This window comes from Cyprinus carpio, chromosome B23 (assembly GCF_018340385.1).
Source record: "Cyprinus carpio isolate SPL01 chromosome B23, ASM1834038v1, whole genome shotgun sequence".
NCBI classification, from domain to species: domain Eukaryota; kingdom Metazoa; phylum Chordata; class Actinopteri; order Cypriniformes; family Cyprinidae; genus Cyprinus; species Cyprinus carpio.
Genome location: NC_056619.1, coordinates 12,138,756 through 12,158,784, shown reverse-complemented (window position 1 = coordinate 12,158,784; position 20,029 = coordinate 12,138,756). Strand labels below are relative to the sequence as shown.

The 20,029-nt window shown below is 35.7% G+C and overlaps 1 protein-coding gene across 3 annotated transcripts in view; it reads left to right on the top strand.

The window, feature by feature from the left end:
* Positions 1-18,977, top strand: part of tafa1a (TAFA chemokine like family member 1a) — a 59,091-nt gene extending 40,114 nt beyond the window's left edge. The window contains exons 3-6 of one of the 3 annotated variants that reach the window (XM_042750871.1): positions 12,580-12,720; positions 16,042-16,166; positions 16,649-16,721; positions 16,970-18,975. In XM_042750871.1, the coding sequence (XP_042606805.1) occupies positions 12,580-12,720; positions 16,042-16,166; positions 16,649-16,675 (293 nt within the window). In that variant the 3' untranslated portion in view covers positions 16,676-16,721; positions 16,970-18,975. Of the gene's footprint in view, positions 1-12,579; positions 12,721-16,041; positions 16,167-16,648; positions 16,722-16,969 lie in introns of all 3 variants that reach the window. The other 2 variants (XM_042750872.1, XM_042750870.1) reach the window with 2 other exon arrangements.
* The last annotated feature ends 1,052 nt before the right edge of the window (positions 18,978-20,029 follow it).

Genomic DNA, 20,029 nt, shown 5'->3' with positions numbered 1-20,029 from the left:
CTATTTGGTGTAATGCAATGTGTTTATTTGGTTTAAGGTTCAAAAACACATTATTATCCACATAATGTACATTATTGTCACTCTTCTATGCCCCCGCCTTTCTGAAACGCGACGATTTTTACAAAGCTCATCGTTCTGAAAAGCGAGGTGTATGCTGATTGGCCAGCTATCCAGTGCGTTGTGATTGGCCAAATGTTTCAAGCGTCTGATGGAAATGTTACGCCTCTTACCATACTGTGGTGTCGTCTCCCAGCACGGTGAGACAAAACCAATAAAACCCATTACAAACGAGGTATTTGTTGTATCCAGTGGGGACATACAGTAATTACTGATTATAATGACTTATACAGTCTTTTTATGCGTTGCATTGCATATCGCGCCGCGTAACATAAAACCATGTCTGCATTTGTGATCAGAGAAATGACAAACAACATGCCTACTCTACACTGTTTCAAGTGATTCAACTCACGTATGAATCATCCGTAGCAAATTCTTTAAATATAAAAAAACTTACTTACAGGCTGTGAGTCAGAAGCGCCAAACTGTCCTTGCAAAGTTGGAACTGCCCCACTTTATAGAACAACCTTTGAGCACAGACGTATTGTAGCATTGCATAAAAAAAAAAAAAAAAACCTACATTCAGAATGCAGGAACAAGTGGCCAATCCATTTTTATTTTTTTTTGCTCTTTTTTTTGTGACAGTGTGAACAGCACAAACCACATGGAATCTGTTTGTTTCTGATGTGGGTCATTTCCAAAAGTGCTCCTAAATCAGGTACAGGTCTGATGTTTTGCAGTGTGATCTCCAAAATCCAAAATCCCAAAATTTTACATACCAATAGTTCTTTGTTCTTAGTGACAGCTCTATACCAGCAAAACTCAGCCATATCATAAATATTTAATTATTATCTCCTCGACCCTGTCTTCATCCTCCTTATAGCCTGTGCACAAATTCGTAGGCTTCCACGGTATATCACCTTATAAATGCATTGGTAAACACTGACTTTAATGGCCTTCTGCATGACAGAGCCCTGCTTACTGTCTTTGAGTCGGTTCAGGACCATGATCAGTTCACACACAAATCATTTAAACAAAAATAAATCAGATTTTGGTTCTCTGTTAGGTTACTTGACATCCAAAGTAAACTTCTAAAGCAAAACTAGTTAAACCCTCTGCACTGTAATGGAAAAAAAAATCTATTACATTAATTAATTTTAAAATAAATTATAAAGAAAATAAATTTGTACTATACACCCCTTTGCTTGACAAATGACTTTTATAAGAGTAAATTACCCAAGTTACACAATGACTTGACGGGAATCCATTTGAGTGCGTTTCAAGCTGTACTGAGATATTGTATTTCCAAAGAAACACCAAGGAACACTAAAAGTAATTATGAGACAAGGTTCTTGAAAAATATCAGTCAGTGGAAGGCAACCCAAAGAACTTAATGTACCTCTGAGCAGAGAGACTTCCATCAGTGAAATGGTTTGGACACAAGGAACAACTGTGAATCGGTCCAGAACTGGCTGTTCTCCAAAACAGTCTGGGTGAGAGGAGAAACAGAAGCTGAGGTCATTAACAGAAACAATAACACGGCAACACTAACAGAGTTACAGTCCTCTGTGATAAACACGGAAGACTGTGCATGTGAGACTACAATAGCAAACACAGTTCAGAAATCACACACACACAAACAAAAACACACACACGGGAGAAACACACACACACACACACACACACACACACACACACACACACACACACACACACACACACACACACACACACACACACACATACACACATATGACATCTCAGCAGGAGTTTTGCCCAAAGGCATGTAGGAGAGACTCACAATTTGGAAGAGGATTCTGTAGTTAGACCAGATTCCAACTTTCAGGCCTTAATACAAAGTGCTATATTGGAACAAAACTAACACAGCACAACACAAAGAGCACAGCATCCCTACTGTGAAGCAGCATCACGCTTGAGGCATGATTCTTTGCGGCATGGACCAGAAAACTCGTAAAAAAGCGAAAGGAAAATGGATAGAGAACAAAATCGAAAGCAAAGTAGAAAAATCCTGGTGGCGCAGTAAGGAGCTCTGGGACATGGAAGATTATTCATCTTCCTACAGGAAGAACTTACAACAAAAGTCACTGAAGTAACTTAAAACCAAAATGTGTAATGTCCTGGAATCACTCAGTCAGAGGCCAGACCTCAATTCAACAGAGAATGAGAATGACTTCTGTACAAAGATAATTCTCACATGACTTGTGTAGTTTATTATTGCTGCAAAAAAATATATACTTTTTTTTCTTTTCTTTTTTTTTAACAGAAAGAGAGACAATCTAAACATGCTTGAATAATATTTGGAAAGCAAAATTGTGTAACAAAAAATATAAAGTGTTGTGTCAGATACTTTTAATATAAGTGTAATACAAAGATGCATTAATTTGATTAAAAATGACAGTAAAGACATTGTTACAATAAAAATTCTATGTCAAAAAAATGCTGTTCTTTTAAACTTTCTACTCATCAAAGAATCTTAAAAAAAGTTTCTGCAAAAATATTTATCATTACAACTGATTTCAACAATGCAACTCGGAATGATTTCTGATGGATCACATGACAGAGAAAACTGCTGAAAATTCAGCTTTGTCATCACAAAAATAAATGTAAATAAATAAATACATATTTAAATCTATTACAACAGAAAATTGTTATTTTAAAATGCAATATTATTTCATAATATTACTGTTTTCACTATGATCAAATAAATGCAGCCTTGGTGATGAAAAAAATGTCATCGACATCGTTTGTGTACAGATACTGATTTTAAAAAAAAATCCTTCACGGGGTAATAATTCTGCTCTATTGGTGGATGTTTTTCTGTAGCAGTAAACCCCTGTTAGCCTTTATTCCTTTAGGTAAAAATACACTGCTAGGGATGCATTTCATGTGCACTGGAATAGATAACCTCTGTTCGTTGCCTCAGAGTTCATCCTTTGCCCTGGTGGAAGCAGCTTGGCTGTGAGAAACAGGTTTTTTTTTCTATCGGTGACAAATATGTTTTGAGGGTTGCGAGGATAAAGCAATTCATCAGTGAACAGTACTCACCAATTTCAGCTTTTCCCAGAAGAGTGACAGCATTCTGTGATGCAACGCCCACAGGAATAAACACCCCTGGCCAGTGTGTAATAGCGGTGGAGGTTGTGATTTTTCTGCGTGTCATCAGTCTGCTCTCTCATCAACTGCTGTTGACAGCACTGTCAGAGTGTATGGCTAAAACCTGTATTCTGCCAAGGTCACCTTAAGAAACCTTCTTGTTTTGGGCTTTGAGACATTCTTGTTTGCTGGCTCGATTTAAACAGACCTGGTTTAGGGGGATAAGATGAATAATAAAGAAGTAGTGACAGAAAATAACTGTAAGGAAGAAGTCTCTGTGTGTAATGGGTTTGAAAGATGACTTTAAAAAGGAAGGAGACCTTAAAACAGAGAAATATTCAAACAAATGGAGCCCCTTGGCTTTGTTTTTGTCATAATTGTCATCATACGGCTCTTCTTATTTAAAAGTAAAATTCTGTGAATTAGTCTATAAGTAATTTATGAAATTACTGAAAGAAAAAAAAAACTTTTATTAAGTGTTATAAAAGTGTTTTTAAGAGTACAGGTGGGTCTTAATAAATTAGAATGTCATGGAAAAGTTCATTTATTTCAGTAATTCAACTCAAATTGTGAAACTCGTGTAATAAATAAATTCAATGCACACAGACTTAAGTAGTTTAAGTCTTTGGTTCTTTTAATTTTGATGATTTTGGTTCACATTTAGCAAAAACCCACCAATTCACTATCTCAACAAATTAGAATATGGTGACATGCCAATCAGCTAATCAACTCAAAAACACGTGCAAAGGTTTCCTGAGCCTTCAAAATGGTCTCTCAGTTTGGTTCACTAGGCTACACAATCATGGGGAAGACTGCTGATCTGACAGTTGTCCAGAAGACAATCATTGACACCCTTCACAAGGAGGGTAAGCCACAAACATTCATTGCCAAAGAAGCTGGCTGTTTACAGATTGCTGTATCCAAGCATGTTAACAGAAAGTTGAGTGGAAGGAAAAATTGTGGAAGAAAAAGATGCACAACAAACCAAGAGAACCGCAGCCTTATGAGGATTGTCAAGCAAAATCGATTCAAGAATTTGAGTGACTTCACAAGGAATGGACTGAGGCTGGGGTCAAGGCATCAAGAGGCACCACACACAGAGGTGTCAAGGAATTTGGTTACAGTTGTCGTATTCCTCTTGCTAAGCCACTCCTGAACCACAAACAACATCAGAGGCGTCTTACCTGGTCTAAGGAGAAGAACTGGACTGTTGCCCAGTTCTCCAAAGTCCTCTTTTCAGATGAGAGCAAGTTTTGTATTTCATTTGGAAACCAAGTTCCTAGAGTCTGGAGGAAGGGTGGAGAAGTCCAGTGTTAAGTTTTCACAGTCTGTGATGATTTGGGGTGCAATGTCATCTGCTGGTGTTGGTCCATTTTGTTTTTTGAAAACCAAAGTCACTACACACCTTTACCAAGAAATTTTGGAGCACTCCATGCTTCCCACTGCTGACCAGCTTTTTGAAGATGCTGATTTCATTTTCCAGCAGGATTGGCACCTGCCCACACTGCCAAAAGCACAAAAAGTTGGTTAAATGACCATGGTGTTGGTGTGCTTGACTGGCCAGCAAACTCACCAGACCTGAACCCCAGAGAGAATCTGATCACAAACTGATCACCTCCATGCCACGCTAAATTGAGGCAGTAATTAAAGCAAAAGGAGTCCCTACCAAGTATTGAGTACATTTACAGTAAATGAACATACTTTCCAGAAGGCCAACAATTCACTAAAAAATTTTTTTATTTTATTGGTCTTATGAAGTATTCCAATTTGTTGGTATAGTGAACTGGTGGGTTTTTGTTAAATGTGAGCCAAAATCATCACAATTAAAAGAACCAAAGACTTAAACTACTTCAGTCTGTGTGCATTGAATTTATTTAATACACAAGTTTCACAATTTGAGTTAATTACTGAAATAAATTAACTTTTCCACGACATTCTAATTTATTGAGATGCACCTGTATATAAATAATAAAATATAAATGTTTGTAAAATAAATAAATAGCACACCTAAGGCTAACATTATTTACCAAAAATAGAGTCTGCACATTAAGCATGCTGAATTAATTGCAAAATACTGTGGAGAAAACAAGGTTATTTGCAGTAAATGCAAATAGTGCTAAGTGTTATTAACATTAATAGCAATAGATGCTATGTACACTAAGTGAAAATAACAGTATTTCTTTGAATAAAAGTTTTAGATGCTATTTTTACTTGCGAAGACTGGCAAATACTATTTCCACCTCAGTGTATTGTACTACATTAGAAAACAGCATGTAATAATAACAACAAAAATATTAACAATAATAAATGTTTTTATTTATAAAATTTTTGCTGTCTTACTTATTCCTATGCCTAACTCTAACACCTCTACCCTAACCATATTTATCCATCTGCTCTCTGTCCTCAAAGGTCCAGGAAGATGGTAACAATATGAGCTGCACATATATATCATGGCAGATTTGCAGCTCGTCCCATCAACACAACCACATCCGGTTTCAATTAGGCCTATTAAGTACCCATTAGGCACTTTATTTCCACTTTTTTGAATATTTTCTTAATTTTAATTTAAAATAAATGCCTCTCTGAGCTGATATGTAATCAGAAAAGGGAGAAGAAAATTTTAAAAAAAAAAGCTAATAAAGAAAAAACTCAAATTAAACACTTCAAACAAAGATCATACTTCAGCATCAAATCCCCAAAAAACAAATTACACACTTTAACTGTAAATTCGTCATAAGGATCATAACTCCTCATCCAGACCTCATCGTCCTGTTTCGCTTCTAGCTGTTTTGCAGCACGTGACTGAAATCTTTCCTGTCCAGGCTCATATGTTTTTATAGTCAGAGACACATTGTGCCTTCTCATCTGTCGCTGTTTGTTTGTCCTGTGAAAGCGTGTTTGTTTGCTGTTGAGAGGTTGTGATATAACCTGCCTGTCAGGGGAAACTCTCACGCAGATGGCTGCGAATGAATGGAACAATTGAGGCCAAATGCACACACTACGCCTTCTCCAGACAGACAGACACGACGCACACACACACACACTCCAGCTGGCTAATTAGACAGCAGAAGAGTCAAAGTTATAGCCCGTGTGTAATACGCTGTCTATTTTTCTCTCTCCCCACCCTGGCTGCTGCAGGAAAATGAGCTTTTATTGGTCCCCGATGGCCTGGTCTCATATCCATTAAACTGAATAAGGGCCTGAAATAGCCCTTGTAGTAAGCAGTATGATGCAGGATTCCCTACCACAGCAGCTATCAGCGCATCCGCTAGATCAATCAGCGGTGTAGCCCACACTCCCTCAGGGTGACCTTATGTTATGTCTTTTAAAAATATGATACTCAGCACCATTCAATGATACTCTGTAGGTTTTCTAAGTTTGCTTAGTCATTAACATTTCATGGAATTATACACAAGACTTTTAAATTGAATTTTCGGGATGTTTTTGAGACGTTCCAGCAGAGGTTAGTGAACATTATGGCAGCAAAGTGCTAGACTGCTTTTTGCTTCTTCCATTTAAATGGATACCGGATCTAATTTCAGATATAAATTTGATGAAAGGAACCAGAAAAGAGGTCCAGAAATGCTAAAAATTTTATAAGGTTTTAAAAAAGGAATTGGTAAATGCAGTATTGTAGTCTGGTTGACGGTACACAGTGAGGTCCAAAGTCTGAGCTTATGGGAATCTAATTTAAATCTGACCATAAACAATTTTAGGACAAATAAATGCAATGCTGCACGATTAATAAAAATAAAATCTAAATCTTGATTTTGCTTAGTGTAATTATCAAATTGCAAAGGGTGAAATTAAGTCAAATATTTCAGAGTGAATCGCAGCACTGTGTTCTTTAACATGCAAGCAGCTCATGATTCAGTGTTTTCAGCATCTCAAAGCAGCTCAGGTTACAGTAAAACTCCACACAAAAGCCTCTCTGCATCTGTTTTTTAGGAATGCAACATGCACAATCTTCCCAACAGTTTGTAAATTAAGACAGCATTAAATATTAGTATTGTAATTTTACAGTTGTACTGTAAAATAAAATTATTATATTTTAATACTCATTTTTTATTTTACAGAAAAATATGACAATAGTCATATTTCGTTTTGTTTAATATTTAGTAATAGTTATTTTTTTATAGTCATGTTGATATATAATCACAAGTGCAATCATAATATTCATCTAAAAAAAAAATCACAATTAGATTTTTCACACAAAATGTGTAGCCCTACGTTATGACGTAAAATGATAAGATTTCGCACTATTTCTACGTCACTAATCAAATAAGTAAACATGTGACTATTTGTACAGATGGTCAGATGTTTTTGCTTTTGAGTTTTGAAGCTCAAGATGATTTTACACTATCTTATGGAGTTCATGCAGCTGAAGAGCTGCATCCATTAAAGCAAAAAGAGAGCAGAATCTACAACAAATTAATGTATTTTTTCAGTTCAACTTTTCCTGAAAAAAAAAAAAAAAAAAATGCAAAACAGCATCATTTTCACTAGTGGTCTCAGACTTTTGTTTCCAGTGTACAGTATAAGCGCACACACACTGACATAAGGTCTAGTTAACAAAAGCTGCTTGACAGTGCTTTACCACAGCTTTAAAAGTCCTCTGACCCTCTGTTTGATATGTTGAGTAGGAAGGAGCCATACAGAGGCCTATACGAGATAACGTTAAGCCCCTGAGGTTCAGCAATCAATTTTTAGCGAGTTGCACGAAGTGACAGAATACAAAAAGCAATCACGTCCCTGCATGGATCTGAGCTGTCCACTGTCACCTGCTTAAACATTCAGAAGCGCTCTAAAATATTCTGATGTGCTGTTAAAACAGTCGACAGGCAGCGCTCTGTTTCTGTCTTCCTTTGTGTGTGTTTCCCCTCCTGCTTTGACTAACTTCAATCTAGAGGTAATGAGAGCCTTAGAAGCTGGAGACAGAGAAGCTATTTACATTTTTATTGATTTTTGAAAGTGCATTTAACATTTTTCTCTCCCCTTTCCCCCACTCTTTTCAAATCCCCAAATGAGAGGCCTGCTGCACTGTTTACACTCATAGAGGAGTGAAGATATTTTAGTCAGGAGCTCCTGCATTTTCTTCCTCTCTTGATAGATCAAAGCGGAAACTGGGTCTGTCTTATGTAATTAAGACTAGGCATTAAAGAAAACAAACCCCTGTGAATTCTGACTGAAGCCCCACCGGGAAATTGAGTATTTTTCATAATTAAAGAAGCACAAACAAGGCCTGCTCAACAATCCACAATAGTTCTCAGTGGAGCATTATTGTTTCCTGATTTCCACAAGGTTATTTGTCTGTTTGACTCCTCGAAGCCAAACCTTCTAGTTACAGTACGGCCATGACTGGACCTGTGTTGTTAGCAGGTGCACATATTGTAATATGCAATTTTCCCCACTGGATCTGGATTATTTTTGACCACTTAGGATTGTAAGAGGACTAGGATGGAAAACCTATATTATTTATTAAGCAAATTCATTAGGTGCCATATCTTTCTGCTGCATGTTATACAGTCCATGATGACTAGCTTGCTGGTGCTAAAGTTTAAAAAAATTAAGCCAAAAATGAAAATTATGATTTACTCACCATCATGTTATTCTCAATCAACAGGGCTTTCTTTCTTAAACCAAAGACCAAGGGAGAAACTTTTCCATATTTGCTGGTTTCCATACGTAAACGGTCAGCTGGCTTTTATGCTTTAACAATAACACAAAACAACACCATAAAAGTGGTCTATTTGAATCGTGTTCTGGTCTTCAGAACACTTTGTTCAGAATCTGAAGTTATACGATAGCTTTGGGCGTGAAACAGCCTGAGTTGTTGAGTTGTTGAGTTTTTGTTGATGTAACTTTTTTGTTCCTGGATCTTTGAGTGAGTGAAATTAACCCGGGAACCGAATCAGCGAATTAATCATTTAGACTGGCTTTCTGAACTGAATCAACAGATTCAGTTAAAATTTCAGACTCAAAAGAACGATTCATTCATGAATCGGACGACACTGCTTGCTTGTCACAAGAATGTATGAAGGGAGATTTTCAAACGTTCAGTGAATAACGACTTTAATTTAAGTTTTTCCTAACATATAATGTCACTTCATCAAAATAAAAATATAGTGCACAGGTCAGAAAATTGAAATGACTGTTAAGTTACGCGACTGCGCCTCTTTCTGTGGAAGACAGGAGAAAGCGTGTGCAGATCAGAGGCATGCAGTAAAGAAAGATGGGCTACAAACAAACCCAGGTGTTTAGGTTTTTTTTTCAGACTATGCTTAAACTTGGAATAATATTTTAGCTATATAGCCTAATTAGATTTGTCTGATCATTATAATGCGACTTGACTGCTTTAATCACTTTATTAAAAGCTTATTTCAGACATCTGCATACTATTTTGCAAAGAGTTTGTTTATGAAAAAATACACATTTCAGCATTAGAATAATCTCTCTGTTGGTCATCACTCAGAAACATCTGCAAAGTTTTAATTAGTTTACATGGTTATGAAAATAAAACTAAAAATAACCTACAGGGAACTTTCTGGAAAGGTTCTTTTCAAATTACCGTCCTAAAATAATCTGCAGGCAACGTTCTTGCAAGGTTCACTTTAGGTTACAAATTTAAACCAAAAATAACCTGCAGGGAATGTTCTGGGAAGGTTCTTAAATGAGCAATAGGGACTTTAAGCAACAACAGCTGATGGAACGGTGATCTGACGTAAACTTTTAACTGCCATAGCCAAGGAGTGCAAAAATCACTTGTGTACGAGAGTGATACCGGCTCTATATCAGCATGACCATGATTAGGCCAGAGGCATGAGGCCATTACAGCCGGTATCGCTCGAGTACGAGAGTGATATTGTGTTTATACAACAGTTTGATGGCACGAGTGTGTGAATATATAAGAAAAACAGTTTAACAGCTGAGCTCAAGCGTCCCTTACCAATTCGAAAACATCACTTTAGAACTAGTAATGAAGGAACGTTGAGCTGCTTCATTAAAAACGTATTTTTTTACTTTATTAAAAGCTCACTATATTATGTAGAGTATTGTGAGAGAGAGATGGACTAAACAAGTATGATTACCTGCATCTGATACAGCATTCATTCTTTAGCTCAATCTCATATTCACAAAAAAAACATGAGTTTGAATGTCCGCTGAGAAAAGTGATATTGTCATACTCTCCGTTCATCTGTTAAGGGTGATTTTCGATGACAGCGCTGCTCACTGCATTTGTTAACTGCGTCTTACAGGCTGTTATTAAAAGTAAAAATAACTTCCATTTCAGTCTCTTTCAATATAAAAGTATTTGCTGACCTGTAAAACAGTCACTTAATTGTCACCATCTAATGGCGGAACAATGTCACAAAAGTCACCATCACGAACACACACAGTTTCCCCAATACTAAATACTACTATGTATATAAAATATTATTTATATAATAATAATCAAAAACAGCCATCATAAAAGCCATGCTCTAATAAACAGGATTAAAGTTACTTAAAATAACGTGATGAGATTTTGCCTTCAGCCCAAACTATTTGCTCTGGAACAAATAATAGATTAATGAGACCAAAGACTGCCCTTCAGATTTACCCAAAACGAAATATATCTCATTTTTAACCACTATAGAGGCATCAGAGCCAGCAGCAAATTCCAGAAGATCTGGCCAATCCTATAGATTCAGAATGTTCCAATTGTGTTCCAAAAAAAAAAAAAAAGAACCATATGGGAACATTAAATGGAATGTTCTGTTTGTTAGGTATGAACTAGAGCTGCTTTCTTGACAACCCCCCTCACAATTAACTTTTATTATATAAAAAAAGATTGATCAGGATAATCTTCAAAATGAACAGAACCCATACTGGTTTGGAACGAAATGAGAGTATGTTAATATGACAATTTTCCATTTTGGATTAACTATCCCTTTAATAATTGGTCTCTGTGGGTGTTTTGCACTGATATAAACAGTACTTGAACTGTTTTATCATAATGAGTAGTTCATTTCTCTCCAGTGGGCTGATGCAGTTTTGTCATTTGATTCACCTGTTCACACAAATCTGTTTTTGACACATATGTACAGTAACCTATATGCTTTGAAATGGTAGCAAGTCTTCCCTTTGCTGTTCAGTGTATTTACTGAATATCTTTGTCAAAATAACAATCTATTCAGGTAACATTGAATACAGAGAGCACTGTGGTGCTCAGTTCAGTGAACAGTAGGTCCAATCTGCTCATGAACTGAAGATTTTCCATCTCTATCAGATATATTTGTCTCTAAAGGCTGGATTAGCAGAGTGTTTTCTAATATCTCAGTGTGAATACAGTCACGTACAGCACGTCATTCTGAAAAAAACTTCGGTTTATTATAGATCGCTCATTGTTAAGGTGCTTTTAAGACAAATTGCAGCAGTTATCCATCATTTCCTTTGTCCTGATCCTACAGAGCCTTTTCTTTTCTATTAGAGTCAGCAAAGCTTTGTTAGCATGATTGTTAGAATTTACAGTATTGCAGAACATGCTGTACCGAAATAGACAATTCAGAAAATAAATAAGCTAAAATAGAGAAAGAAATAACAGATAAAATAAAAGAAAGAGACAAGGAATACATAAAAGGAAAACATAAAAAGAAATAGTCAAGTAAATAAGAAAGTACTGAAGGGGTGATTTAAAAAAGGGACGAGAAAAAAATTAATAAATTAAGTAAATAAATATTAGATTTTAATGGGAACATAAATTAAATAATCGGAATGTAAAAGAAAGTTAGAAGTAGAAAATAAAAGCAAAAAAATAATTTTTTAAAAAAATAAAATGAAGGGACAAGGCATAAATAAAAATAAAAATAAATAAATAATGGTATGTAAATAAAGAAATAATGAAGGAGAACTTTTAAAAATGGACAAGGAAGAAATATAATATAATAAATTAAGAATAATTCAATGGGAACATAAAATAAAGAAACAAATAAACTAAATCAAAAGCTGAATGGAAAAATAAAGGAAAGTGACAAGGAAAAAAATGACAGAAAAAATAATAAGGTTAATATACTGTAAGAACAGTGTAGGGGGAAAAAGACTAAATATATTGAAATCAAATAATACAATTTGGATCTAAAATATGGTATATATACCTGTACAAAATATGTGTCTCTTCTTTCATATATATATCTATATATATCTCACTCCCTATATCTCATGTCTTTTCTCTGCTGCTTCTGAAGCACTACCTCATCTCATCTTCTCTAAGGAGTGTCTGCGGTGTCTACATTGAAATGCATGATGAATTATGTGGCAATATAAGGGGACCATGAAAGATGACATGCATGAGATAATGATTGTAAATGTAGATCCACGTGGCGAGTCAGGAGTTTCTGTTTGTTTACTAATGGCTTTGTCTTTCGACAGAAGGAGGGACATGCGAGGTGATTGCGGCACACAGGTGCTGTAACAAAAACAAGATTGAAGAGAGATCTCAGACAGTGAAGTGCTCCTGTTTACCAGGAAAAGTGGCAGGAACCACCAGGAATAAACCCTCCTGTGTTGACGGTAAGTGAATAGACATGGCAACCATGGATGAAGTCTTAAAGGAATAATTTACACCAAAATTAAAATTAGCTGAAAATGTACTCACATCCAAGTCATCCAAGATACAGGTGAAGATTTGTTTCTTACTTGGAGCAGATGTGTAGAAATTTAGCATTATATCAATTGCTCACCAGTGGATCCTCTGCAGTGAATGGGTGCCGTCATAATGAGAGTCCAAACAGCTGATAAAAACATCCACAAGTAATCCACACCACTCAAGTCCCTTAATTAACATCTTGTGAAGCAAAAAAGCTACATGTTTTTAATAAACAAGTCCATCATTGGGACATTTTTCATCATTAAGTCCACTATCCATAAAATTGCTTTCTTCAGTGAAAATACCATCTCGTCTGAATCAGGAGAGAAATATGCACAGATCAATCACACTTTACAAGTAAAAATAGTCCAAAACAGTTCTAAACAAGTATGTATCTTGGTGGATTTTGATGTGAGAGGACAACATAATGGATTATAGATCTGTGTCCTGGCCAGAAGTGACAGTTTTAGGGTAAAATGCCTTAATGATGGATTTGTGTATTACAAAAATTCAGCTTTTCCCTTTCACTAGATGTTAATAGATGGACTGGAGTTGTGTGGATTATTGTGATGTTTTTATCAGCTGTTTGGACTCTCATTCTGACATCACCCATTCACCAAATCTATTTCGATCAAAAACTAAACCCCTATACATCTTTGATATCATTTGTTTTATGTTGTTAGAAATGTAACAGATGCTCAACTGTTTTGAACCATCTCAATGCAGCTTTGCAGTGTGTGAACAGGCTTGCACAGTGCAGCTGTGCTTAAACACACTCTGTTCAGCTGTGTAAAGCTGCAAGGTGCTCCAAAAGACTGTGGAGCTTTTTTTGAGGTGTGGTATGTTTGAAGAAACTCTGTTCAGGGTCGCTCTTGCAGTGTCCCTGCCCTAGAAAAGCTCACATCCTCAGGGCTTTTCATTATTAATGCTCTGTCCTTATGACAAACGAGCTGCTGTAAACTAACACTTCTGGGAGAACATCTCACTCGCAACGCACCCAGAGATAATCAAAGTACATTAATTTTGACTGAATCTCACGGAGGAGCATCCAACCTTTTCCCCATGTCAAACTTGTTAGGATATTCTATTCCTAAAGGTGAAATGTGTAGTTTTTTAGATATTAAAACACCTAAACGCTCAGCTTGAAGGGATTCTAGCATCATTTACTCATCATCATGCCGTTCCAAACCTGTGACTTTCTTTAACCTGTAACTTAATGTTGTTGCTGGTTTAACTTAAAAAAAAAAAAACCTTCAAAAAGATACAATAAAAAAAAAAAAAAATTCTGCCAAAAGATACAATAAAAGATCAAATACAATTTCTGACAAAAAGATTCTGGAGGCTTTATCCACATTTTTAAAGGTATCCCATATAATGTTTTATGATTTGAAATGGTAATTTTAAATGAAGTAATCAAGTAATACATTCATTAAATTTAATTTATTTTCATCTTCCACCAGTAACTGCAAGTAACGATAGGCTAATATTTTTTATATATATATATATATATATATATATTTATATATATATATATTCTTCCAAAAAAAGTTATTTAAAAACAGTATTTTATGTAAATATATATAATATAAAGCAATATTTGTAATAATGTATTTAGGTTTTGCAGCAGTAACATTAACTTAAGTGTCTATTTACATTCATTTCTTAATCATTTTAACTTATGGTCTTGCAGCAGTAACATTTACTGAAGTACCTTTATAATAATTTAGCAGTAACTATGATTTAAAATGCAAAATTTTGTTGCATTTTATGATCTCTGGTTCCTATTTTAATCGAGATGACACATTTACTGAGTTGTCACTGAGATGATGGCCATTAAAACTGGTCCATGTTCTCGTTCTCCTCTCATCACATTGATATTCTTGGATATGAGGCTGAAGGCTAACTCTCCCTCTCTCTGTCAAAGGAGTACATGACATCGAAGGCTACATGTTATGTATGAGATGTTTTGTTTACTTTTTGGAGGATAAGAGACCTCAGTAAAGTGAATTTTTATCAAAAAACAGAGCTCTTGCCTGAGGTTATGTTTTCCATGGATTTTTTTTATTGCTCTGTGTCCTTGGCAATGCTGAACTGGCAAAAACGGGAAGAACAGTGTTTGGTTCATCTCAGAGAGTGCTGTGACTATTGTACATGCGTGCAAAGTCTATAAAGCATGAATGTTTGTTCACCCTTTAAAAATATCCATGGAGAATGTGTTGAGCACAGGCAAATCAAATTTTAATGCCCTGTTTGCAAGGAGACAACTACTTGGCTGAGTGCTTTTGGGTTTTACAATATTAATGTATGTGACTTAAGTTCACCCATTATCACGGAAAAGGAGTAAGTCACACTTGTCATGTACTTGTTAGAATATTAATAACGTAAGTGCATTATATTATATTTTCATGTCACTCTCTCTCCTTAAACCTTTGGTGTTGGGTGTTAGATAGCATTAACGTGATGCATTATTGTATCATATTCTAACATGTTCATACTGATGCAAAGATAAGATGTTCTCAAACCCCTGAGCACCTGCTTCCTTAATGGTCTCTACTCTTTCTCCATCTGGTAATGATCATAAATTTCACAAAGTGGGAAAAGTGATAGTTTTACAAGGATGCTTCTGTTTCAAGCAACTGAAATGACGTAAAACTTTCCATTGTAATGGCAGCAAAATGACCTTTATTTTATATAAACATAGAATACGGACCATGTAATTCTTCATAAGATTTCCTAAGACTACAAGGTGAAGCAGTTTAAGTGAATGAATCGGCATGGGATTTCTTTTCAGAATAATACATTTCATAAAGTACCACTCTGCAAAATGGCTGTGCTCCTACTGACCGCAGACATCCACTGAGGCTATTCAAACACATTAGATTCAAGTCAATTTTATTTGTATAGCGCTTTTCACAACATATTGTTTCAAAGCAGCTTTATAGAAAATTGTACCTTAAAGCCCCATGAACAAGCCAAAGGCGACTGCGGCAAGAACAAAAATCCATAAAATGTTTAAGAGAAAAGCTTATGAATTGAATTTAGACAATGCTTAAATTACTTAAAGTATAAATGCTTAAAATCTATCCTTAAACACTTAGTAATGCAGTCAGTTAATGAAGCATCCTCTGACATGTAAATATTATATGTCAGATGGTCAAGGAGCAGACGATCATGGAGGATGGAACATTACTCTGTTTTAAGTCAGAAGCCAGTGAGAGTCTAACCCAATTATGATCTGCTCACAGCCTCCATAGTGATTGGGAAGTGGTGGTGTGAGATGGAGCCGTGTCTGGAAGGAGAGGAATGCAAGACTCTACCAGATAACTCCGGCTGGATGTGCTACTCTGGAAACAAAATCAAAACCACCAGGGTAAGATTTACAGCAACCAAAAGCATTTCTTGTGTTACTTTAGCTATTCTGATTAACAATACAACACTCTTGGTGGTGGTGCAGCATGTGATTGCATGATGTTAATGGGTGTGTGTGTGTGTGTGTCAATACAGAACTTTTTTTTTTTTTTTGCTTATTTCACTGAAATATGTTATAAATAAAATACAGAACAATAAATAAACAACCCTCCTACACCTGAATGGCTGCAGGCAGGTATGTTGGACGCTGGAAGTATTATAAAAATAGAAGAGCTGCACACTGCTGGATCACGCTAGAAATCCAATATTTATTAAAATAACAGCGATTTGGTCATGTAACTTCCCTCAAGCAGAAAATGACACTCGAATAATTGTTTTTTAAATAAAAGTAGCCAATCAGAGTGTTTCTTCAGGTAACCAATAAGATCATTTCTATAGCAGATGTGAATTTTTTTTCTTACATTCTATTTTTATTTTTTACAGAATACCCACCCTTACACATCCTTGTAGCAGATGTAATGTTACTGCAAGCTCATAACGGAGGAACTTTATGAAGGTTTTTGATATTATTCCTTCTTTCTGTCACAATTGTGATTCAGTCAATGCATAAAATAACTGATAGAATACAGACAAATTATGGATTTCAAAGACGTGGACACTATGGTCCATTTGTGAACTTCTGATAATTCCAATCGCATTTAGTTAGCCTGTTTGATATGTTGCTGCACACTATTAAAACATGAAATTCATTCTCAGATTGCTTTTGTGTTACTCATCCAGCTTTTATTTACTGTACTTTTTCAGGGAAACATCCAAGATGACAAGCGGAATTAAGTTTCCTTAACTCTAAACCAACAGACATGTGTTTAATGACTTGAAAAGGAGTCCTCTGCTCATAAATCCATCTGTCTCTGAGTAACACGGACACCAGACTTTCTAAGAAAACCTTTGTGGCCGTTGAACACTGCTGGTTCTTTCGTTGTTTTGTTTTTGTTTGACATTTTTCAAATATTTGTTTCCTCTCAATGAGCCCTGGATAATTAAACTCGTATCCCTTTGTGTGGAGTGCACTCAAACCAGCTATACCTTGCCTGAAATCATTTTCAACTGTAATATTCTTGGATGTTCCTATGTCTTCGGAAGAACATATTAATTCTCCTACTGTATGTAGTGAAACTGGCTTCCTGTTCATGTGGATTTTCAGAAGGGGATTGGTCCTCATCAAGCAAGTTTAATTAAGACACTTTGTGCATCAACTGTGAGTAAAATGCTGAGGAGCACATGTACATGGAATGACCGATCCAGTCTGGAAATGTTCCTCCGTTTCCTGGAACGTTATATCAGATTCAGAATGAATTCTGGTGGTGATACTAAAACCAAATAAGTCTTCAGCATGATTTCTGTAAAGCTGTAAAAATAGGTGAAGGAAATGTTTTACATAAATAAAATGAATTCAAAACAGGTGAGAATGATGTTACAAATGTATTGGACGTACAATAAACAATAATTTAATGTGAACGTAATGGGTGGGGAAGTGCAAAGGAACAGTCTTGTTTGCATTTTTTTGTCCACTGTTCTGTTGATTGGTTAAAGATGCCACTTTTATTATTATTTTTGGGCTTCAGTAATATTTTGACAAATTGAGTCATCAAGGCTTAACTGAAGTGTTCGGAGAATTTACATGTTTAATGAAAAACTAATAGACCGTCACTTTGGCTGCAGCAATATATAAAAGTTGTGGATTTATTACTGAAGTTAACGAAGCCTGATTGAAATATGCTGGTGCATGCACATATAAAATACCATGACATTTAAATATTCTGAATCAAATTCATTTTTCGTTGTTCAAATATACCTTCATTAAATGGTACAAGACCTATTAAGACCATTCTGTAAATTGGGGGATCTGGTCGTTTGAATGGACCAGAGGAAAGCGGGTGGAGGGTCTTTCAATGTGTAGGCAGGCAGTCTACACTGAAGGACACTGTTGAAATTCTGACAACCGCTGGGACATTTACCTGTCGTTTACATTCAGATATAGTCCTCTCTGCTCGAAGCAGCTGAGGGCCAGGGCACGCACTCACTCTGAATATGTAGCTCCAGCATTTTAAGCAGGGAGCCATGAACATAAGAGCCTCTGTGTTGCTGTCGGCATGCAGAAAGGAGGCTCTAACTACAGGCTGAGTGAATACAGATCACTACATTTACAGTCCTCCGCATGGGACAGCAGAGGATGAACTTTAGCCCTCACCTTCAGCGGAGCTTTAGTGGAATTTCAAACAGTTGACTACAGAATATCAGAGTGGAAAATGAATACAAGGAAATCTTAAGCACATATCAGCATTATCAGGCTGAGCTTTTGCTAGTATGGTTTTTGCTAAATTGACAAAGTTCTTTTGTGTTTTTGAAAAGATGAAGATGAATCACATGATTATTTTTAAGAGCATAAATGGAAGGTATAAACTGATCTAATTCCAGTCTTTAGCATCATTATACAATAGTTTCCGTGCTCAGATTTGATTGGCTGAGCAGTGTTCCAAGAGTGCTGATGCAGCCCAGCAGCACTGGGACTTTTCACTGTTTGTATCACTCCACTTGTCTGTGTTTGCATGTTCAAAACATTAACTGTGCATTAATAGTGGGGATTTCACAGTGTTTTTTTCCCACATTTTGCATTGAGAGAGGGTCACTGAATGAATTATTCAACCAATTTGTTAAAAATTGATTCATTCAAAACATAACAAGTGACTGTCTTTATAAGTGAATCAATAAATCATTATTTCAACGGATTCATTAAAAACAAGTGACTCATTAAATCATTTTACTCAATAAGTTGATTCATTCGGGAAATGGTTGTGTCTGAATTTGCACACCATAGAGAGCAGGTGCTTCTTTAGAATAAGTACTTTGCGAACGTTAAAAAAATATGTTCTATATAGTATGTGTAATCAGACAAAGGCCTTTGTCATGTTATCATTGTCATGAGACCTACTAGCATCAACTGCATTGCTTTCTGGATGAATATATATATATATATATATATACACACACACACACACACACACACACACACACACACACACACACACACACACACACACGCACACGCACACGCACACGCACACACACACACACACACACACACACATATACACATATTATATATTGCTTTCCGGATGCAAACTTCAGAAATTTACTAGAAATAGTGTTTTTATTTATTTATTTATTTATTTATTTAGAGAAATAAAGACATACTGATCTTTTCAAATACTTTTTTTTTGCCTACGATATTGTAGGGATGTATGTATTATATATATATTTATATATATTTATATATAGCCACTGTCTTTATGTGCAAATCATTTAACCATTATTTCAACCAATTTGTTTAAAACAATGATTCATTTAAGAGTTAAACATGTGCCTACTGTAATGAGTGAGTCACTGTATCGTTTACCCTGATTCGTTCAAAAGCACTCATTCAGGGACACCATTGCTAGGAAATTATTCTGTTTTGACAGATTTTCGTATTTTCGTTGGCAGAGCAAGTAACTGACAATACTGTGTCTAATATTCATGTTTCTTGTTTACTGAACTGTATAAAAGCAATATCTCCCACTGCAGCCTCGTGCATATGGATGAATCACAGCCCTTCTGCCTGTGTGATATAAAACACCTACCAATTTTTCAGATTTCTATCTACTGAAACTGGACATTTTGCCACATAAGTTAGCCATTAAATCATCAAAACTCTCAAACAAGCAATTCCTTCTGTAATTTAATCACATGCATATGAGTAGTAGACAACGTGTCCATGGATCTTTTGAATCAGTGTCATAATTTTATAAGGGAAAGTGTATATGT